Below are 23501 nucleotides of genomic sequence, written 5' to 3'. Positions count from 1 at the left end.
GGGTGCCTCTGGCAAGGGAGCAGCACCAGGGAGAACTGCAGGAGCCTGCAGACAATTCCTGCAGCACTTGTGGGATGATCCTGCTCCCCAAGGGGTGTTCCCATGGTGCCAAGTCAGGAACTGCAATGGGGAGTGGGGTCAGAGAGGAAAGGGCAAACAGGGATGGGCTGTGTGCAGGGGAGGGAACAGGGCTGGGCAAGAGGAAGAAATTTGTATCAGGAATAGTAAAGAAAGCAAAGGAGAAGCCAAGGAAATACTCAGGGCAGTTTGGGGGTGGCTGCCAGGCAGCCCTGGCTCTGAGCAGCAGCGTCTGCAGTGGGACAGGAAACTCCCAGCTGATGGGAAGAAATTTCTGGCTGACTGCAGAGGCCAGGACAAAGCTGAGTGGTTTCCCTGGCGTCCCCCAGCCCTTCCTGGCCCCAGGGGCTGATGGCATTTGTGCTGTCCCCACACCAACAGCCTGGGGCTGCCCATGGGGGTTTTCTGTGCTGAGCATTGACCTTGCCATGTTCTTGAGAGAGCCTGGACAAGGAGCCTGGAGCCCCCAGGGCCTGGCCTGAGGCGTCAGCGCTGCCCCAGCAGTGCCCATGGCCTGTCCCTGCTGCAGCCCCGGCACTGCCACCCCCAGGACTGTGCCCGGCCCCGAGAGCACTCAGGCCCTGCAGCAACACCAGAGCCACCAGGGCAGCGGGGCAGGGCCACGGGAGCAGCACTGGCAGCACCAAGTGCTGCTGCTCCTGGGCACAGCTGCTGTGCCAGCACTGATCTGCCCCAGCTCTGCACACAGACATTGCTGCTGCAGCTCCAGAGAAGGCAACAAAAGGGCATCTCTGCAGAAAACTCTGCTGGGACATCCTTTAGTTCCTTTGAAGCCACTGAGATCGCAGCCCCTTATTGACACAGTCTGTGGGCACAGGGAAGGTGGAGAGAAACAAAATGAGAAATGGCATAAACAATGACACTTCTTTGTGGACAATGTTAATATGTAAAACAAAGAAAAAGAACCTCCAAAATGAATCCAACAAGAAGTATCAAAAGTGACTTTTATTTCTAGCGGTTTGCAGAAATTGGCCAGCAGTTTAATGTTTCTGAAAGCATCCAGTCATCAGTCTCTACACTGCAGCCTTGAGCTCCTGGTTCCTCAGGCTGTAGATGAGGGGGTTCAGGGCTGGAGGCAGCACCGAGTACAGAACTGACAGGGCCAGATCCAGGGATGGGGAGGACATCGAGGGGGGCTTCAGATGGGCATACACTGCTGTGCTGAGGAACAGAGAGACCACGGCCAGGTGAGGGAGGCAGGTGGAAAAGGCTTTGTGCCGTCTCTGCCCAGAGGGGAACCTCAGCACAGCCCTGAAGATCTGCACATAGGAGAAAACAATGAACACAAAACAGCCAAATGCTAAACAGGCACTAACTGCATTGAGCCCAAAGTCCCTGAGGTAGGATTTGGAGCAGGAGAGCTTGAGGATCTGTGGGATTTCACAGAAGAACTGGCCCAGGGCATTGCCATGGCACAGGGGCAGGGAAAATGTACTGGCTGTGAGGAGCAGAGCATTGAGAAAGGCACTGGCCCAGGCAGCTGCTGCCATGTGGGCACAAGCTCTGCTGCCCAGGAGGGTCCCGTAGTGCAGGGGTTTGCAGATGGACACATAGCGGTCGTAGCACATGATGGTCAGGAGAGAAAACTCTGCTGAGATGAAGAAGGAAAAAAAAAAAGTTGGGCAGCACATCCTGAGTAGGAGATGTGCCTGGTGTCCCAGAGGGAATTGTGCAGGGCTTTGGGGACAGTGGTGCAGATGGAGCCCAGGTCGCTGAGGGCCAGGTGGAGCAGGAAGAAGAACATGGGCGTGTGCAGGTGGTGGCCGCAGGCTACGGCGCTGATGATGAGGCCGTTGCCCAGGAGGGCAGCCAGGGAGATCCCAGGAAGAGGCAGAAGTGCAGGAGCTGCAGCTGCCGCGTGTCTGCCAGTGCCAGCAGGAGGAAGTGGCTGATGGAGCTGCTGTTGGACATTTGCTGTGGCTGCACATGGGCACCTGTTCATGGAGAAAGGACAGTGAAGAGATAGAGGAGATACCTGTAACCAAAATCAAACACATTTCCCATACACCCTGCTCTGTGACACACGTGGACATTGTCTTTAGGGTTTTTGATGTTCGGGGTCTTCTTTATAAGCTCCCCCTTATCTCTGATGGTGTTCCTAGATATCAGAAATGCTCAGCATTTCTGCTGCCCTGTGGTAGAACAGAGTGGGTTGTCTGATGCAAAATTATGAGCAGAGATTGGGGGAAGAAGGTCTGTTACCTCATTCTGTTTGGAGTTTCTCTGGGCTTTCACTTATCTCAAGTGGAGGATGTTCACACTCCCAAGTTCTCTGTTAAGCTCACCAGGTACTGCTGTGAGCAGATGGATCCACCACAGCTCAGCTCCACATTTGGAGCCAAGGACTCACATTGCTCATTTCACCAACCCAGCAGCATTTTCAGTTTCAGAACACATCTGCATTTCCCCATGAATCCTATAACTCAGAGATGCTTTGGACAGGTTTGCACCCTGCATTGAAGCTCCCAGCTTGGACTGAAATCTCAGGGAGACTTCCAAGTGTCCTTCTGATGGCACTGGATGAAGGGACACACAGCTCCTTCCCTGGCTGCACTGCCAGCATTGCCCAGAGCCAGGCACTGGGGACAGCTGTGTCACCCTGAGCCAGCTGTGCCCCCTGCCAGAGCCCCCCGTGCCGGGCAGCTGCTCCCAGCCCTGTGCTCTGCAGAGGGAACTGGGCCCGGGGCTGCAGAGCTGCCCCACGGCTCTGCTGCAGCTCTGCCTGCACAGGAGGGGCTGCACGCCTTGGAGCCCCGGCCCTGAGGGCAGAGGCTTGGCTGGGGGACAGGAGGGAGGGGGCTTGTGCAGAGGGAGGGGCTGCACTGGAGGGGAATCCTCTGGACATCTCTAAACTCTTCCTGCCTCAGCATTTCTGGGTTTTGTTTTCTCTCCTTCCCTGATCTTCTCTCTGCTTCCTGGAGATTTTCCTCCTGCAAGTGTTTCTCTGTGCCTGATCTCTCCCTGCCAGCACTCCCAGACCCCAAATCTCTGTGCACTCTCCTTGGCCTGACAGAACCCTGCCTGTCGGCAGGGCACTGGCTGGGGTCAGGTTCTGTTTGCAGCTTGGAAAAAGGACAGCTCAGACTGAGCCTGATGGCTCCAGCAAAGGTGATGCTGCTGCTGTCCATGGGCAGAGTGGCTGAAAGAACATTAGGGATCTCCTGTGAACCTATTGATCACTAAAATAACAGTTTGGATATCTCATGCACTTGTCAAAATTCATAAACCATCATTAATATTTACCCCCTTCCCTGTCACTCTCCAATAATAGGAAACTGAATAAAAAGCCTTAGGAAATTTCCTCCTTTTTATCAAAATCGTTGTCTTGGAAAAATTCTATGACTGATCAGAACCCCTCAGCATCTCAGAGCTTTATGAGCATTTCACCTGCCCAGCACCAGAAATGCTCAGAGTTGTACTCACAGGGTCTGTGGGCATTGGGATGTTCCAGCTTTAGGAGATCTCTCCAGGAGCTGCAGCTGCATTGTCCTGCAGCCAGAGGTTCCTGTGCCAAGGGCTGGCAGTGATTCTGCCCCAGGCACTTCTCAGCCCTTCCCAGCCCTGACTGATTGAAGCTCTCTGTGCCTCTGTGCTGTGCCCGGGCTGGCTGCAGGCAGTGCCCCAGCCCTGCTGGGCTGGGAGAAGAGCTGCTCAGCAAGAGAAATGTGCTTTTGAAGCTCTGCTTGGTTACCAGGATCACCCTCTGCGCCAGGAGCCCGGCCCAGCTCAGCAGCACAGACACAGCACAAGGACTTTAATGACCCTCTGGGGCTTTGTGCTCAGGCCCTGAACATCAGGCCCTGGGAGGGAGCTGCAGAAACCTCTCCAGAACTCCAAGTCAGAATCCAGCTCCAAAGTTTCTTGGACTTTTAATGGGTCCCACTGAGGGACACGACTGAGAAAGTGTCCCCAGGCCCCAGGCAGAGCAGAGAACTGGAGGCACTGATGACAGGTGGGGACAAAGAGAAGCCAAGTCTTGGTGCCCTGGGGCACAGCAGGGTCTGTGCCACCAAGGGCTGGGAGGAGACACCTTGTCCTGAGGCCCTGGGGCCTCCTGGCACAGCCCCAGCCAGGCTGGGCACTGTCACCCCCTGGTCCTGCCCTCAGCATCCCCCCCTAGCCCACATCCCAGTGGCCTCAAGGATCTGCTGGAAGGAGTCCCTGGGGAGCCTTGGTCAGGAATGGCCCTGGGGGCTCCTTCATGCTCCCAGGGACTGCAGGTTTTTCAAAGGACTTTGGCTTTTGCTTTTGCCTTGAGGTTTCTGAGAGGTTTGTGCAATCCTGACCTCCAATTATCTGCTGTAATTAGTCCCTGGAGAGGCTTTGTCAGGAACAACACTCAGTGCAGCTCATTAATGCTTTGAGATACTCAAAGTTTTTAAGGTACTTTGGATTCTCCTTTCCACACTGAGTGTATCTGAGCGGTTTTTGTGCCATCCTGGCCTCCAGTTCTCTCCTCCAAGGAGTCCATGAGGAGCCTGTGTTGGGGATGGACCTCAGTGGGTCCCATTAATGTTTTGAGACACTTTGGGTGTTTCCTCTGACTTTGACTCCTGGAAAGGTTTGTGCAATCTTCTCTCAGGCCCTGATGTTCCAGGGCTCAGTTCCAAATGCACCACGGGGCACATTAGGATCAACAAGTCCTGACAAACCATGGCTCTGCCTTGATTTCCCTCTGCTCTCGTGCAGTTCATCAGGAAGTTTCTGTAGTGATTTTGATTCATCAATTTGAGATTTCTCAGCCAATGCATTAATTAGTGTGGTGGGTTCAGTGTTGCTTAATTACCAGTGCAGTCACTAGAATATACTTACTCATTTAATGCTCTGAGATACGATTAGGAGAAAGGCAAAGTAGGCTCAGAACTTTAAAAGAGAAGTTTTTTTAAGAAAAGTTTATTAACGGTTACTAAAAGGAAGAGTAATAAGAATCAGAACAAAACTTTCAGAACACTTCCCCTCTCCATACAAACTGACAATTTAAAGAGACCAAACGTAAAACTTTCTGTCAGCTAACAGGGAGAAAAGTTCCTCTTGTTAATGTTTGGAGACTTATCCACAATAAAGAAGTTATATCATGGCTTTTCACTTCCACAAATAGCAGTTGCCCATTAAAATCTGGAATTGCCAAGTCCCTCCCATTTTTTCACAGCTTTTCCCACAGCTGTGTTTATGGGCCATGTTAACTTACTGGGTATTGGTTTCAAGATGAGCTGTTTAAGAGCAAAGGTTCTCTTCACGTATTTCTGAAATCATCTTCATCTCTGGGAACAGATGTGTTCTCTCCCTGAGGGCTCAGGGCCTCATCAGTCTTTCTTTTCAAACTTCTCATGGGATCACAACTATTGCAATATTTGCTTGCTTTAGCATGGAGGCCTTTGCTGAACAAGTCATCTCCCCATTCTTTTCAAAGCGTTATAGGGAAAAAGAGAGTCTGATGTATCAATGACATCCTTCTCCATAGCTTAGCAGAGGATTTCAGCCCCAAGATCAAGGCATCTCCTCATCCCTCCCATCTGGGACTCAACTTCCTCTTCACTGACCTCAGTGGGTTCATGTTGCTGCTCTGTGTGCCTGCCCTGTGTCCTTTTCTCTCACTGGAGGGAGGATGGCAGCACTGGCAGAGTCAATATCTGCCTGGGGCTGCAGATGGTTCCGTGAGCCTGGCCGGGCTCGGTCCTTGCGGCCGGAGCTGTTTTCCCATGGAGGTTTCTGCAGCGGCTGCGCTGGGGCTGTGTCAGGCTGGGCCGCGCTGGGGCAGGGCCAGGATCTCAGCAGCCAGGCCAGAGCCCAGCAGCAGCACGGCCGGGGCCGATGGCTTCTCCTGCCCTGCCCGCTGGCTGCGGGCGAAGCCCAAGGGCGGCAGAGCCTCGGCCGAGCCGGCCCGGCCCGGGGCTGCTCCTGGGGCCCGGCGGATCCCGGCTGGGCCCGGGCTGGCGGCGGGGCAGGGCTCGGCAGCGGCCAGATGTCAGCACCCGCAGCCACGGCCCGGCCTCGGCCCCGCGGCCTCCCCTGCCCTGCCCGGCAGCCGATGGGGCCTGGCGGCTCCCTGGGAAGGGGCCCGGCCCCACGGCAGGAGCCGCCCGGCCCCACAGCCGAGACGGGGCTGGGCCGGCCTTGGCACCTCTTTGGGGCCTGAAGGGAGAGAGACCCAGCCAGGCTTTCTCATCTTCAACTTGGGTCTGCACAGAGGCGTCTGCAGTTTGCTTAGTGGTTTAACAGATTGTCAGCTCTCAAAGCTAATTACTGATTGGTTTTTTGTCAAAGAAGAAACTTCTAGAAGCTTCTTTCAGGACATCACTTCCATGATAGAAAACCACCACAACAGCACGAAGCACAGAGCTCCTTTTTTCATGTGTAGTGGTCATGTGCCTGAAGCCTCAAAATCCCACCTTGGGAGATCTCTGGGCCCTCTCCAAGGTGTTTTCAAATGAAAACATTCAGCTCATAGTCTAAGAAAATCACTAGAGCAAAGGGCCAGCCTGACCTGTCTGTCCTTGCTACTTTTGCCTGGGAGCAATCCTTGGATATATGGAAATTGGGAGGCCAAATTCTAATTTTGGCCATGGGCCCTGGACATGAAGGTTGTTTTTTGTTTCCATAGGAAGGAACAGAGTGCCAGTGCTTCCTGGACGGATGAGAGGTGACCACCCGAGGCCATCTAGAGCTGGTAGGTTTTCTTCTGGGAGATACCCTTGCATACAGGGAATTTTTTAGGGAGGATACCAGTTTTGGCAATGGGCATCTGAAAAGAGGGACGTTTTTTTTCCATAGCAAGGAAAGCACGGAGCTGATGATAGGCAGCCCTTGGCATTCCAAGATCAGCCAGACCTGTCAGGTGGACCCTGGGAGGCCAAGCCAGCCAGACCTGTTCCATGTTCCCTCGCTTCCATGGGGCCCCACAGTGTCCCAATGGTCCCTTGCTTCCAGGAGGCCCTGAGGTGTCACAATGCCCCCTTGGTGACACCAGGCCCTGAAGGGTCAGAATGGTCTCCATGGTTCCATCAGGCCCCACAGAGCCATAATGGTCTCTGGGTCCATGAAGCCCCGCGGTGTCACCATGGCCCCTTGGTTCCATAGGCTCCAGTGGTGCCACATGATCCCCTTGGTTCCATGAGGTGCCCACAGTGTCACAGTGATCTCTATGGGAAGGAAAGAACCGAGCCCCAGCGTGGCAGGGGCAGCCACCAGAGGCCAAGGCCAGCCAGACTTGATGGTACTGGCAGACTTTGTCTGGGAGCAACCCTTGGATATAGGGAATTTTAGAGGTGGAATCCCAATTTCAGACATGGACACCTGGAGTTGAATGATGTTTTTTTTTCCAAAGGAAGGAAAGCACAGAACACCGGTGTTTCAGGGGCAGATGAAAGGCTGCCATCAGAGGTCTAGGCCAGCCAGACCTCTTTGCCCTGGTAGCTTTTGTCTGAAAGCAACCCTTGGATATAGGGAATTTGGGAGGTGGAACCCCAAATTTGGCCATTTCAGTGTAGATAAGAAGGACAGTTCTTTTCCATAGGAAGGAAAGCACAGAGCCCAAGTGATTCAAAGGCAGAAGAAGAAAGAGGTGGCTCCTGGGAGGCTCAGCCAACCAGACCTGTTCTTCCTGGCAGGTTTTGTAATGGAGGAATTCTTGGATACATGGAATTTGGGAGGAGGAATCTCAATTTTGACCACGGTCACCTTGAGAAGGACAACTATTTACATTGGAAGGAAAGCACCAAGCCCCAGTGTTTCAAAAGCAGATGAGGTACATCTCTCAAGAGGCCAAGGGCACCCAGACCTGTCTGTCCTGGCAGCTTTCACTTGGGAGCATTCCTTGGATGTACGGAGTTTTGGAGGAGGAATCCCAATTTTGGCCATGGAACCCTGGAGGAGAAGGACAGTTCTCTCCCATAGGAAGAAAAGCCCAGAGCCCCAGGGCTTCAGGGCAGGTGAGAAGCAGCCCTTGACATGCCAAGGTCAGCTGGACCTGTCAGGTGATCCCCAGGAGGCCAAGCCAGCCAGACCTGTTCCGTGTTCCCTTGGTTCCATGGACCCCACAGTGTCACAATGATCTCCTTGGTTCCATGAGGCCCTGGAGTGTCACAATGTTCCCCTTGCTTCTGCAGTGTCACAATGGCCCCGTGCTTCCATGAGGCCTTGCAATGTCACAATGGCTTCGTGGTTCCACAAAGCCCTGATATAGCGCGTCTCGGTCCGCTCCGACTGAGTCGGGGACTTCGGGCACGCTATGGTGGTAATAAAGAGAAGGAGTCTTCCACCAGGCGGGGGTCTCTCAGGCGGCTTTATTCCGAGGGCTTAACAAGGGAGGACGAAGGAGGCGAAGGGAAGCAACCACTCAGAGGGCGAGCCAGCTCTGAGAGCCCCGAACCAGGGCGGGGCAGGGTATATAACAGTAACAAGGAAGGAGGGTCAAAGGGTAGAGCATCCAACCGGGTGAGGGTATGAGGGTGGAGTCAACGGAGAGTGACATGGCAACGGCCAACTGGGATAAAGGGAAGGAGTGGTTTCGGGGGAGGAACCAATGGGGGTACAAAGAACTTAGAACTTTCCAGAACAAAGGGAAGGAGTACAAAATGATTGACATAAACTGGGGGAAGGGAGAACAGATAACAGACACCTTGGGAGGCGGGAAACCTACACATCTGTGGCCTCCCATGGCAATGCAGGGAGGTCACCAGCCACACCCCCTCCCACATCTCCCCCGTCTTTATTAACTAAATAAGCGGAACCGAAAGTCTTAACTAAATATTGCTTAAAAATGGCTAAAGCAATGAAAATAAGGAAAATAATAACTAAAATCCAAATAAGTCCTTTCACGATGGGGGCTGCCCATCCGGGGATGCCCCACTGCGAGAATGTCTTGTCTATTGGGTCAGCAGCCGATGGATTCTCAGTCTTTAAGTCCTTTACTTGTTCTTTTATCTGTTGGATGTGGGCCTGGATGGATTTGCTTCTCGATGACAGGTTGAAGCAGCACAGCCCGTCAAAGTCCTCGCAGCTGTGGCCATGGGCTAAGAGTAAAAAGTCTATCGCAGCCCGATTTTGTAGGGTTGCGTGCCTGGTGGTCTGTTCGTCCGCCAAGAGGTCAGAGAGGGCGGCCGACGTAGCGTTGGCATTCTTGTTTACCCAGCACTCCAGGTGAGAAAGCTCACCAAGGGCTTTTGCTGCTGCGTACCATGGAAGGAATATGGACGCAGCGATTCTCTTTGTCTTGCCCCAATTATACAACTGCGAATCACAATTTGAATCGAATTCGTTATATGATCGTTTTTTGCGGGCCAATTGTTTTTCCTTCCTCCATTCTAAGATCTGGGTTTTATTTGGAGTTAGGGTCGCAAGCTTGCCAAGGCTACATGGTCCTCCCTGGAGCCGAGATGGAATGCCTGACCACACTCTGTCCCCACAGATAAGAAACATCCCCTTGGGCAACACCTTAGGACGTGTGGACGAGACCGAAACTACCTGGCTGGTGTAATTGCACCAGGTTTGGCTATTATATTTTTTGCTCAGAGGTGTTACATCCTTTCTGTATGTATTCTTGGCCAAGTCAAGTCCATGCCAATTCTGACTTGGCCTTCTGTAATAAAATTTGACGCAGTATTCTGCGTGAGAGGACCCCAGCAAGTCCAATTCTTGGGGTTCCTCTTTACTGTTCGATAGAATTTTGGTCCACTCGTCCCAAGTGTCGACCGGGTTGGGTCTCTTACCCGTGGTTCGGAGTAGGTCGGAGTTGAAAACTGGCCAATCGTCGGCAACCAGGGGAACCCCCACCAGGCATGTGGACAAGGGGTTGTCCACACTGCCCATGGCCAAACATAGATTGTCCTGCTGCAAGGACTTGGCGAGCGTGACCCACACGTTTTCCTTCGGCTGCTGAACGATCCATCCGTCCGCCGCTTGCAGCCATAGGATGACAAAGGCCACGGCGACGGCCAGTTGGGCGCAGTGGGGCGATTCCTGATGTTTCTCCCGGATTGGTGACATGTGGGCAGCCATCCTTATTCTATTAACACAAGAGAAAGCGTAAATAACAGAAAAGGTTTGGTTCCCTCCCCTCCCAGCTCCCCCTTTTGGGTTAAAAGGAAAACAATTTAGGGCACAGGGGTATAGGGAAAGCGGGTAAGGTAAGGGGGTAAGGGAAAGGTAACTGGAGGGGATGGGGTATTTTGAGATGTCGAGTCCGGTGGGTGGTACAGTCTGGTGATGAGGACTCGGGACACCAAGTTTGGACGGTTCCCGGTCCTCTTCTTCTTTCGTCTTCTCCATGCGACTGCGTCGTCCGGTGTCGTGGGAGACGCAGCCTGTGGGTCCTGTGGCAACGGTGGTTCTGCAGCTGGGGCATCTTCCAGGAATGGCTTCACGTATTTTCCCGGAATCCATTTTGGGCCATTAGCTGTTGAAACACAGGCATACCCTCTCCCCCAGGTTATTAAGGGAAAGGGCCCTGTGATGGCTCGGGATTCCGGGTCCCGGACAAGGACCGGTGGGCGCTCCTTCAAAAGTGCTCGCGTGGTGTTCGTAAAGTGCCTGATGACGGGCGGGTCTGGCTCACGGTCGGTGCAATTTAAGAAATTCAGTACATAAAGTGCTTTACTAAGGCGCTCGACCGGAGTCATGGACAACGCCGCGTCATGTTGCTGATCGAGCAATCTTTTCAGTTCTTTGTGGGAGCGCTCCACTATGGCCTGCCCTGTGGGATTATGTGGAATGCCGGTGGTATGTTTGATGCCCCATTGCTGCAAGAACAGTTCGAATTGTTTTGAGGTGAGTCCCGGGCCGTTGTCGGTTTTAATTGCCTTCGGGACTCCCAGCGTTGCGAACGCCATGAATAAGTGTTTTTTCGCATCTTTCGTCTTTTCTCCAGTATGGAGAGAGGCGAAGATGGCACCTGAAAATGTGTCAACTGACACATGTATGTATTTGAGACGGCCAAAAGCATTGTAGTGTGTCACATCCATCTGCCACAGCTCCAAAGCTCCCAGTCCCCGGGGGTTAACCCCTGACGCCACTGGTGGAAGAGCGAGGGACTGACAGCTGGGGCAAGTGGCGAGGATGGCCTTGGCCTGCTCCTTCGAGATTTTGAATTGCCTGGCAAGGGCAGGGGCGTTTTGGTGGAAGAACGCATGGCTGAGCCTTGCCTGTGCAAAGATGTCTGGGACGGTATTAGTAATTGCATGTACCGAAGAGGATGTGGCGATAATCGCTGCTAAATGGTCTGCCCTCCGGTTACCCTCAGCGATGGCTCCTGGCAGGTCTGTGTGCGCCCGGACGTGCATTATGTGATAGGGTTGCTCGCGGTGGGAGATCAGCCAAATTAATTCCGTGAGCAACCCGAACAGTTTTTTGTTTTGAATTTCTTTGAGCATGGCATGTTCTGCCCGCTCTGCTATCTCGGCTACATACGCCGAATCAGTGACCAGATTGAAAGGTTGTTGGAATTTTTTGAATGCTCTCACGACCGCAGCAAGTTCTGCGATCTGGGGGGAACCCTCAACGATTTGGATGTCAGACTCCCACTTCTGACTCTCTGGGTCCTTCCAAGTGATCACTGATTTGTGGGATTTTCCTGACCCATCAGTGAACACTGTGAGAGCATCTTTAATTGGTGTTTTGCTTTTGTAAGATTTTGGGGCCAAATAGAAGGTATCCTTAAACAGTTTATGTTTAGGATAATGTATTGAGATCTGACCGGGGTAGCTGTCTAAGGAAATTTGCAAATTTTCGTTTGTTTGTAAAAGAGACTCCAATTGTTCCAGATTTAAAGGGACATAGACGCACGCCGGATCGCACCCTGCGAGGGTCCGGAGGCGTTGCCTGCCTTTAATGATGAGTTTGGCCATCAATTCAGCGGGTGTGGAGATGGTCTTTGGGGGCTGGTGCGGGAGGAACAGCCACTCGATGATAAGGAGTGGGTCCTTTCGCCCAGTATCCCACTGAAACAGCAACCCATGGAAGTTTGGGCACTTACCCAAGATGGCAAGGGTAATAGGAAGGACCCGGTCCACACGGTGTGCCTGGCGGGATCTGATGGCCTCCGCAACTCTCTCCAGGGCTCCCTTCGCGGCAGGTGTCAGCTCGCGTGGAGAAGCCAGGTCGCCGTCTCCTCTCAGGAGTTCGAAGAGGGGCGACAGTTCCTCCGTGGTGAGTCCCAGGAGAGGTCGGATCCACGTGATGGTGCCGCAGATCTGCTGCAGATCCCGCAGGGTCCGTGGGTCGTCTTTGATGGTCACAGACTGGGGCGCGACGGTCCTTCCAGTGATCGTGATGCCCAAGTACTTCCATGGGGCGGAGAGCTGGATCTTCTCCTCCGCAATCTGGAAACCCGCATCCTTGATGGCTTTTATTGTCTTATTAAGTGCTGCGCGGAGGTAGGTGGTCGTCTCCGCGCAGACAAGGACGTCGTCCATGTAATGTAATATGATGGCTTCAGGGAAAAGCCGGCGGACTGGCGAAAGAACCTGTGCTACAAAGGTTTGGCAGAGCACTGGAGAATTTTTCATTCCCTGGGGCAAGGTGGTCCATTGATACCTTTTATAAGGTTCCGCCCGATTGATTGATGGTACGGAAAAGGCGAACCTGGGGGCATCTCCAGGATATAGGGGGATGTTAAAAAAGCAGTCCTTGATGTCAATGACTGCGAGCTGCCAATCCCGGGGAAGCATGGAGGGTGAGGGAAGCCCAGGCTGGAGGGGGCCCATGTCTTCAATGACATCATTTACCCTGCGGAGGTCCTGGAGCAGGCGCCACTTGTCTTTGCCAGGTTTTTTAATCACAAAGACAGGGGTGTTCCAAGGGCTGGTGGAGGGTATTAAATGCCCAAGGCGCACCTGCTCCTCTACAAGTTCGTTGAGCGCTTTTAATTTCTCCTCCACGAGGGGCCACTGATCCACCCACACCGGAACATCGGTCTTCCAATTCAACGGTGGGGAGGTGCGCTCCGCAGTGGCCCACACTAAAAATCCCACGCAGGGCTAGGGATGTCAAGGCGGGCACCCCACTGGGACAATACGTCCCTGCCTAACAGCATGATGTTGGAAGAAACCACAAATGGTCGAATTGTGGCTATTTGTCCCTCTGGTCCCTCCACACTTACCAAGCGTCGGCTGCGCATGGAGTTGACAGCTCCACCCACTCCGGAGATTGTGCCACAAGGGGGCACCAACTCCCAGTCGCGGGGCCACTTTGCCCTGGGAATGATGGTGACATCCGCCCCAGTGTCTGCCATTAGGTCCATCGCCACCGACTTTCCCTGTAAAGAAAGCACAGTCCGAATAATAGGTCTTTCTTTAGTTACATTTTGAGTCAGAAACACATGAATGTCCTGTCCAGAGTTCCGTTCAGAGAGGTCGTTTGAGTCCAGCAGATAGAGCAGGGCGAAGGGGAGTCCTCTGCCCAAGGTGTAGGGCGGCTCATGGCAGGTGACCGAGACCGTTACCTCGGACCCCGGCGGGACACACACCACTTCAGGGATGATGGAGATCCTGTCGGGTGTGTGCCTTGCGTCTCCGACGATGAGGACGGTCGCCTCGCCCTGGCAGTGAGGGGGCTCCAGGAACCCCGCGGGGACTCTCACCAGGTCCTCATCCTGGAAGGTGACAGTTATGGAGCTTCTGAGGACCTGGCGGCGGCCGGGATCTAAGTTGGCCGTTCTTCGGAGGAGGCGAAGTCCGTCGTCGGTGCTCCGCCAATCCTCCGAAACTGTCCCCTGGGCCATTGGTCCTCCCGGATAGTAGGGAGGCTCGGGCGCTGAGAAGGGCCATTTGTTGTCCTCACGCGGCCCCTCCTCGCGCTCCGCGGCCCGTTTCCCGCCGGCTGGTATGGCGGGAAAGAGTTCCTGGGTGGGGGTCTTGGGGAAGGCATATACGGGTTGTAGAACTGCTCCGGGGGCCAGTGTGGGCAGTTCGCTTGTATGTGGCCCATCTGGCCACACCCGAAGCAGCGCACAGTGTTCATATTTAACATTGCCTCCCCCACCCCTTTACTCACTGCCATTGCGACCGTTACCTCTGTAGATGTTGCTTTGACGCATGCCTCCACCATCTGGGAGATGGTGGGCTCGGGGTCCTGCGGTAACGCCCTCAAGATCTTCTTGGTCTCCGCAGAGGCGTTGGTCACCGCCATCTTTCGGAGAAGCTCTTCCCTCGCCGCAGGGTGCTCTATCTGCTTGTCTATGGCCTCTCTGAGGCGGTCGACAAATTTGATGAATGACTCGTCCGGTCCTTGGAGAATAGTTGAAAAACTTTGGGAGGGAGTTCTGCCGTCCGGGATTTTCAGCAGCGCGGCACGGCCAGCCTCTCTGATGTCATCGAGGAGCGGTATAGGTAGTAGAATCTGGTCCTCTGGCTGGCCGAACTCTCCATCTCCCGCAATAGCCTCCATTACCTCATCACCTGTGCCCAGTGTCTCTGCTAGGTTGTGCTTTACAATGAGAGGTTTCAGCAGCTTTTTCCACTGAACCTCCCAAAGCAGCAGTTCCGTGGGGGACAACAGGGATTTGGCAATGTATTTGATATCATGCTGAACTAGCGTACGTCCGGAAAAAGTGAGGTCCAACACATTTTTAAAGAATGGCGACTCGCGGCCATAGTCCTTTGCCGCTTTCCTCAGCTCCTTCACCTCAGCGTATGGTACTTGCTCCCACCGGGGCCGCTTTCCCCTCTCCCTTACCACCGGTGCCGCAAAAGGCCCAAGGTCTCGTGCTAGGTCTAGGTCCCCGTCCTCGATGGCCGCTGCCCGTACCTTAGCCCACCCGCCTCCCGACCTAGGTGTGGGCCGGGGGCTGTCCCTGTCCTCATCCTCTTCGGAGGATGAGGCAGGACGGGTGAGGGCCTTGAACCTCTCCCTGACCGTTGGGCTCCGGTGGCGTGGAGCCCTACAGGCCAAGATGGCCTGCTTCCGGCCAGGCCGACTTCCGGTTCCGGTAGCGTGGGAACCGGAAGTGGCTGGAGAGGGGGAGGTGGGGCTAGGCCCACCTCCCGGGGCGGGGCCTTCCTGTAGGGGGTTCCCTCCCACAGGGGCGTGGCCTTCCTGCAGGCCGGTCCCTCCCACCGGGGGCCCACCCAGGGGCGCGGTCAAGGGGACAGAGGGGGCGGGTCCCGACGATGACACCATCGACGCATCAGACGGGGCGGGACCCGACGCGGGGGCGGCACTCGACGGAGGCGGGGTCAATGGGGAAGTGGCGGGAACCCGAGGGGAGTAGGGAGGAGCTGGGACGCCATTTTGTGGCGCTTCTGATGCCAGCTCGGCCATGTGGCCGGCGCCATTTTGAGGTGGATGCTGGCACAGATTAGGAATTGAACAGCAAGGTTTTAAACTGGGGACAGGGGTCTGAGGGTCTTGGGACGAGGAAAGGGTCGAACTGGGGTGGCCAGTCCCAGGCCGAAAAGAGGACAGGATGGGACGGGGAGCAGCAGGGAGACGGTGGCAACCCTGTGCCGGACTTTGGCAGGGTCTGCCGCCCGACCCACCCTTAGGGGAAAAAGGGTTAGGAGTGGGGGGGACGGAATGAGGGTTAGGAAAACTGGGGGCCCAACTCTCCCGTTTTTGTTTAAATAACGTAAAAATAGAATGAAATAAAGGAAAGAAACGTCCCACTTTAAAATTCCCCTTAACTTGTAAATCGTATAATAAACGCCCAACTTTTCCCCAAAACTGAACCGAGTTAAAATCTTCCTGCGCAGTGTCAGGAAGGTGGTCAAAAATTAAGTTAATTAAGGCTTTTAAATCCCTTTTGTTAAAAGAAATATTTCCCAGAACAAGGGATGACTTAACATGGGAGTAGAAATCCCGCCGAGCCGGAGACATACGGTTGCCCATTATGTCGAAACGGCTAAAAATTCCCCAAAGAAGCAAAGGAGAACAGAAAGGAAAAGAGACGGGGTCAAGTGCCAGACGGGGCACGAAAAAACTCACCACAAAGGACGCCCGTCGAAAAGAAGACGGCTTCAATGGGGGGTGGAAGCGCTGCAGGTCCGGAGTGCGAGGGAGCTTCCGCGAAGCTGCTGTTCCTGCTCCTCCGGGTGTCTGCAGCCCACGAGGCGAGGGGTCTTCAGAAAACGAAGCACCGTCGTCTGTGGAACCAGGTCCGAACGGCGCTTGAAGTCCTCGGGCAGCCGGCTCACGGAGTCGAAGCTGTCGAGGAGACGCTCTCCGCTTGACTCCGTGCAGGGGTCAGCGTGTTCGGGCGCCAGTTATAGCGCGTCTCGGTCCGCTCCGACTGAGTCGGGGACTTCGGGCACGCTATGGTGGTAATAAAGAGAAGGAGTCTTCCACCAGGCGGGGGTCTCTCAGGCGGCTTTATTCCGAGGGCTTAACAAGGGAGGACGAAGGAGGCGAAGGGAAGCAACCACTCAGAGGGCGAGCCAGCTCTGAGAGCCCCGAACCAGGGCGGGGCAGGGTATATAACAGTAACAAGGAAGGAGGGTCAAAGGGTAGAGCATCCAACCGGGTGAGGGTATGAGGGTGGAGTCAACGGAGAGTGACATGGCAACGGCCAACTGGGATAAAGGGAAGGAGTGGTTTCGGGGGAGGAACCAATGGGGGTACAAAGAACTTAGAACTTTCCAGAACAAAGGGAAGGAGTACAAAATGATTGACATAAACTGGGGGAAGGGAGAACAGATAACAGACACCTTGGGAGGCGGGAAACCTACACATCTGTGGCCTCCCATGGCAATGCAGGGAGGTCACCAGCCACACCCCCTCCCACACCCTGATGTGTCACAATGGCTCCTGGGCTCCGTGTGCCCTCGATGTGTCACAGCGGCTCCTCTGTGACACTGAGGCTGCACAAGGTCACCATGGACCCTTGGTTCCTTGGGGTCTCTGAGTTTCACATTGGTCTCCTTGATTCCATGAGGCAGCACAGTGTCACAATGGCCCCTTGGTTCCATGAGGTTCCGTAGTGTCACCGTGGTGTCCTTGGACCCGCATTGTCACAACTGACCTGTGGTAATCACATATCCTCTGAGCAGAGAGAGAGATCTCCCAGGATTTTCCTGGGAAGCTGTGAGAAGCTGTGAAAAAGCTCAGAGAAAAGAACGAGAAACAATTCTTATCTTCACTTGCTGCACCTGTTGTTGTGCACATGTGGAATGTGTTATGGAGATTTGTTTATCAAAGGGTGATTTCTAAATTGGCCAATGGTGATGGTGTTTGGATTTCAATTAACCAGTCTGATCTGTCTATATTGGACTGTCTGCAAGAGCGATGAGTGTTTCTTAGCAGTATAATATAGGATAATGTAATAAAGTGATTGATCAGCCTTCTGGAATCATGGAGTCAGTGCTAATTATTACAGGCTGGGGACGCCCTGCTACGATAGTTATCTAAGTCAATCTTCCCTTACCTCTGAATGCTAAACAGAATAGGCTCAACAGGCATAGCAGGAACACCAACCACTGTAGACCCAAAGAGCTGGCTGAGGAGTTGGGAGAAAACTTCCCCTGGTGTTATTTCCTCACAGTAGGTACCATTATTAAAGTAATTCCAAACACATACAGTTAGTGTGTGGTAGCCTCAAATCCATGTGCCCACCATCCAGTGGAAATTAAAAATCCATAAATTCCTCACCATATTAACCCATAAAACAAATTGGATAGCAGCCACATTAGCCACAGTTATAGGATGGGAAAAATGTAGCCACAACAACGTGCCACCCAAACCAGGGAAGGCTAGACCCCTTGGTGACACCTAAAAAGGTTTCTATACCCAGCACACACACACAAAAAAAAAGATTATGTTACTCAAGAATTGTTATTTTCATTTCACCATTTTCCTCTTTATGCCCTTGGGCTGCACATTGGGCGCCAAAATTGGTCTTGGTTTGCAAGACAGGTGTCTGCTAGGGAAGGTGGAAAAAAGCTTCCTGTGGAGGTGCCTCCAGCAGGACTCTTGGAAAGCAGCAAGCTGGGCTGGCAGGATGTCTCGGCAGGCAGGGAGTGAGGGGCTCCAAGCAGGGCAGGGAGAGCCCAGCTCAGGATCCTGGGCACCAGAGCAGACGGGGATAGGTCTCTCTTTTAGTGGGGCAGGTGTAAATAAGGTCCCAGTTTAGTGGCTGTTCTCACGAGCAGAGGCTCATCCCAGGACAGAAGAAACAGCTCTGGCCCGGGCTGTGGCAGCAGCAGTGGAAACTCCCATCTCCAAGAGCAGCAGCTCCTCCCAAAATAAGGGATCAGCCGATAAACATCAGTCAATGATAAGGAACAAACAGAAAGGAAAAACCCAACCCCCAACACTGGTTTATAATTCCTAATGCTAAGGGAGAATTGTATAAAGTTTTAATTCCACCTTTATAATTGTTTACATACGAGATCTTGAAATGTCAGGGGTAGGGATTGGAACCTGCTGCTCCAAGGCTCCTCTCACAAAAAGAGGCTTAGAAAGGCTGGCGGTCCTTGGAGGTATTTGGGGATCTATAGGGGCTATTGGGGGTCCTTCCTGTGCCTCCTGACCTGACAGGAGCTTCTCTAATAAACTTTGCCTAAAGCTCCCAGTCTGCCCATGACAGGAGCCCCTGTGAGTGCCTGTGACATCCCGGCTCTTTGGCAGCCTGGGGACACTTAGAAAGTCCCCATGAAACCCCTCTGAGGGCCTGTCAAAAAATCTGATTATTAGTAGGCAAACTGTTGGCTGTTAACTGAAAGGTTGGTGGTTCGAGCCCACCCAGGAATGCCATTTATGTCAGATTCTGTGGTATTTAAATGATCCCAAAATTGTAGAAAGTCCCTGTCTTTGAGCCCCTCTGCCAAAGAAGATGCCATAATTCGTCTGTGCTGGTTTTCAAGGTTGTTTATTCTTGCTTATCTATAACATGTTCTGTCTGACCTGCAGTAGGCCTTTCTTGCGGGGCAGCGTGCAGGGCTCTGCCCCTCAGTGGGAAGTTACAAACATTATATACCAGAAACTACCTGTGCTATATTTACAATAATGTGCCAATACCTATCACCTGTGTTGAACAGTGTGTCCCCAGCCTAAACCAACAGAAAAATGCCAACACTGCAGTGAAACATGGAAGGCATGAAGAAGATGAAAAAGGACAGGACACACACGATTTCCTCCATCTTGCCTCCTTTGAACCCCTTATCTAGAATCCTAAAATTCTACTTTTGCACCCGTGTCACACTAATTATTACTCATATCAAACACTCAGAGCTGGTAATTCATCCTGTAAGATTGAAAACTCTTTTCCACGGACAGAGATCACAGCCAGTGTCTCTGGGGGCTCTGTCCAGGGGGGTTCCTGACCCCTGCCAGGGTCCCAGACCTGCCAGGGCAGCCAGAGGGATGCCCTGGATTACCACAGCAAACCTCATCAGGACCCATTGCTATAGTCAGTTTCCATGGCAACCAGCACCAGCCCCTGTTGCTATGGTCAGTTCCCATGGCAACTATCACCAACCCCTGTTGCTATGGTCAGTTCCCATGGCAACCTTCCCCAGCCCCTGTTGCTATGGTCAGTTTCCATGGCAACCATCCCCAGCCCCTGTTGCTATGGTCAGTCCCTGGGCAGCTCCATGGAGACCCCATGCCAGGGGTGGTTGCCATGGACACCAGCTCAGGCCTGCAGCCAGAGCCCGTTTCCATGGCAACCATTTGCACTCCCATCCCCAGGGTCAGGGGATCCCAGAACCACAGAAGTGGCTGAGCTGGGAGGGACCCATCAGGATCCTCGAGTCCAACTGCTGGCCCTGCACAGGACACCCCAACACTGCCAGCCTGGGCCTGGCAGCGCTGTCCAAACACTGCTGGAGCTCAGAGAGCCCTGGAGCTGTGACCCTTCCCTGGGGAGCCTGGGCAGTGCCCCAGCAGCCTCTGGGCAAAAACCTTTCCCTGAGATCCAACCTAAGCCTGCCCCGACTCAGCTGCAGCCGCTCCATCCACTCCTGTCCCTGGGCACCAGAGTGAAGAGGTTCCCTCAGCCCCAGCCAGGGACCCGCTCCCAAGGCTGCTGCCATGGCCACCAGGGCTGGCACCAGCTGGGATGCTCGGTTTCCACAAGCCGGGATTCAGGAATGGAATTCCCCAATTTCCTGCTCCCGCTAAAACCCCGCTGGTGCTTGTTGCCCTCCCACCTTCCACTGAAGGAAAAAAATTGAAAGATCCCAGGCTGGGATAAGAACAATTTACTGGGAACAGCAACGAGATAAGGAACAAACAGGAATAGAAAAAATATTGAACACAGAAGGGATAAGAAAAACTATTTACAGGGGAAATTACATCACCATCAATTCTACCTTCCTGGCCACATGTCTCCTCCTGCCTGGAAAGGACACCCTTCCCAGAGAGAGAGAGAGAGAGAGAGAGAGAGAGAGAGAGTCCCTTTCCTGGCCCTGGCAATGACCTGAGGTGGGAGTGAATGTAATGACAGGGCCATGGCCAGACCCCCATTTCTTCAATCCCACATCAGGTCATTGGCAGGGGCAGGAGAAGGTACAGGTGTCTTCCCAGCATGGATCACAGGTAACAGGGATCACCAGGGCTCTTCCCAATGTGGGTTGTTCAATGGGGGATGAAGCTGGAGCGGTGCACGAAGCTCCTCCTGCAGTTGGGGCACTCACAGACCTTCCATCACTGGTGGCTCCGTTGGTGTCGGGTCAAGTGAGAGCTCCGGGTGAAGCTCTTCCCACACTGGGGACACTCGTAGGGCCTCTCCCCGGTGTGGATGCGCCGGTGCCTGACAAGGGTGAAGTTGTGCTTGAAGCCCTTCCCGCAGTCAGAGCAGAGGAAGGGCCTCTCCTCGGTGTGGACACGCTCATGCAGGAGGAGACTTGAGCTGCTCTGAAACCTCTTCCCACATGTGGGGCACATGTAGGGCCTCTCCCCAGTGTGGATGCGCCGGTGGGTGACGAGGGTGGAGTTGTGCTTGAAGCCCTTCCCACAGTCGGGGCAGAGGAAGAGCCTCTCATCCGTGTGAATCCGCTGATGTACAAGGAGATTGGAGCTGGTCTGAAACCTCTTCTGACACTCAGGACACTCGTAGGGCCTCTCCCCAGTGTGGATGCGTTGGTGGATGATGAGGTGGGAGCTGCAGCTGAAGCCCTTCCCACACTCCCCACACTCGTAGGGCCATTCCCCAGTGTGGATCATCTGATGTCGTTTCAGATTGGTGCTCTGCCTGAAGCTCTTCCCACACTCCAAGCACTTGTAGGGCTTCTCCCCATCATGAAGCTTCTCAGGGACCACCAGCTCCGAGCTCTGGCTGAAGCTCTGCCCACCTTCCTGACCCAGGGTGGGCCTTTCCTCCTCAGAGCACCCTGGGCTGGGTTTCCAGCCCCTCCTCCTGTGGGATCTCCGGGGCTTTTCCTCCCTGTTGGATTCTTGCGCTGTGGAGTTGCTCAAATTGGCCTCTTCCATGAGGTTGTGCTGCAGAGATTTGTCCTTCCTGGTCTCCATCATCAGCTCCTGCTCTGGGGTAGGAAGGACAAGGAGAGGATGGGATTTGCCTCCGTGCCACAAGGAAGGGTAAGGAGATCCCCCCAGTGCGTCCCTGTCAGCAGAGCGTCGGCAGTGGGGCTGTCCTGCAGCCGGGGGCCAGGCTGGGCCGGGAGATGGAGCAGGAGAGAGGGGGAAAGGGGCACTGACTTCCTCCTCACCTGCCTGGATGTCCCAGGGCACCTTCCTCTTCCTCACAGCCTCCTCCTCCATTTCGTGAAGGTTTGGGTATGGGAAATTCTGTTTTGGGAGGAAAACAAGGGATGAGCACAGTGAGTTTTGTACCGGTTTGAAGGCAAACCAGGGGGAGAGTCTAAGCCAGAATGACAATTGAGTAAGAAAATTAAGATCAAGGCAATGATACAGAAACACTGGTTTAAACTCACAGAGTCAGGATATAACCTGACACCCTGTTGCTCAGGGTGGTGGTAGCAGTCTGATGAAATGGTGGCTGCAGTCCGGCTGGAGTGATGAACGTGATTCTGTCAAAGCGGTGATCCTGTAGAAGGGTCTGGTCTTCCTCTGAAGGTCCATTGGTGGTTATGGAGCTCTTGTCCTCTGGGAATGCAGTAGGCAAGGTGGTCGTGGTGTTGCAAGGGTGAGATTATATCCAGGTAGGAATGCTTGGCTCCTCCCCCTGGGCGGAGCATCCCACAATGGGATGATGTAATTTTATCAGCCCTGCAGTGACACTCAATGGCCCATTAACAGAAGATGGTCCCTGGAGGGCGTTATCAGGGCTGAGCCATGGAAGAGATAAAGAACACTGCCCCACCTGTTGATAACAGTTTATGGAGATGGTGACTGAAAACACTTTTGGTTACATCTGACACTGTAACCTGAAACAGTGAGGCAATCCCTGCTCGGGGTGGGGGGTGAACACCACCCCCCTTACCCAAACTGGCTCAGGTGTAAGACCCCCACCGTGGGAAGGCCACGCACACAGGGGACAATGTCACACTTGCCCGGCCCCAGGGGAGATCTCTGTCCCTGTCACTCCCTTGTTCTCCCCCCTTTTTTCTTTCTTTCCATCCCTCTCTCTACCTCACATTTGTTGTTCAATAAAATCCACCTTGGATTTGGTCTTGGTAGCACCTTAATTGGGGCAGAGGCATTTCTCTAACAATTTTATTAACCAGATTGCAACATTATTTTGCACAGTGAGTTCATGGCACTGCTGTCTGACCCCAAGTGCCTTTTTGACAACAGCCTGGTTCCCTCCTATGAGGAGGTTCTGCCTCTTTCTGGAGGAACTCTTGGAAACTTGGATGCAGCTTCCTCTGAGCAACTTTTGGGAGAACTTATGAGGAAAATGGCTGTTGTGGGTGGCCAGTGTAAAGAAAATATATTCCTGTCCTTCCCTGAAAAGTTCGTTAAAGTCACTGGAGGAAAGGGAGCAAATCACACCAGTGAGACTGACCAGGATCAGTCACCCCAAGGTGAGGAACACAAGGCTACTAAAGTCCTACAAAAAGCCCAGCTCAAGTATCTAAACTCCCGAATAATTAGTGAATTCGCAGGCTTGGGGGCTTTTCCAAATATGAGAATCATTATTTTCTTCGTTCCCGTCACCTTTGTGACAGCTCCACAGAGCTTTCCCTTCCTTTTAATAATCTGTATTGGGCCAAATTTCCACATTTTTTGGAACCTGCCAGCATCTGAGTTGGAGCTGTGCTGGAAGTGATGGAATTTGGAATTGCCACAGAATTTCTTCTGCTGCTGGTTTATTAATGTTTGGGATTTGTTTGTGTTTCCATCACAAGAGACTTGTGGGAAGAGCAAATATTCCTCAAGGCATTTTATGGAGGGTTAAGTTTAATTTCTGCTGAGTTTGTTTTGTCTTGTGCCCAGGGGATGCTCAAGGGCTCTCTGGTTTTGGTTTGACCCTAATTTTCTTCTGATTTGTCTTTATCACTTGAAAACACCTGAAAAATGACTAAAAAGAGTATTGATCAGAGATGTCAAAA

General features: G+C 53.3%; 2 protein-coding genes across 2 annotated transcripts in view; both read right to left on the bottom strand.

Moving 5' to 3' along the window:
- LOC121468955 (uncharacterized) overlaps window positions 1-23501 on the bottom strand; it is a 2238800-nt gene that overhangs the window by 1046195 nt on the left and 1169104 nt on the right. Inside the window, 1 exon segment of the mRNA XM_072920965.1 lies at window positions 20675-21150. Coding sequence (XP_072777066.1) covers window positions 20675-21150 — 476 coding nt within the window.
- LOC140681303 (olfactory receptor 14J1-like) lies at window positions 1113-1888 on the bottom strand. Its single transcript, XM_072920864.1, has one exon. The coding sequence runs from the start codon at window positions 1728-1730 to the stop codon at window positions 1113-1115; it is 618 nt and encodes a 205-aa protein (XP_072776965.1). The 5' UTR covers window positions 1731-1888.

The sequence above is a fragment of the Taeniopygia guttata genome, chromosome 34 (genome assembly GCF_048771995.1).
Source record: "Taeniopygia guttata chromosome 34, bTaeGut7.mat, whole genome shotgun sequence".
In the NCBI taxonomy this organism is placed as follows: Eukaryota; Metazoa; Chordata; class Aves; order Passeriformes; family Estrildidae; genus Taeniopygia; species Taeniopygia guttata.
This window is presented reverse-complemented; position numbering and strand designations above follow the sequence as displayed.

Excerpts from the sequence above, each read along its gene's own strand:
- LOC140681303 (XM_072920864.1), bottom strand. The coding sequence starts at position 1,730 with ATGTGCTGCCCAACTTTTTTTTTTTCCTTCTTCATCTCAGCAGAGTTT.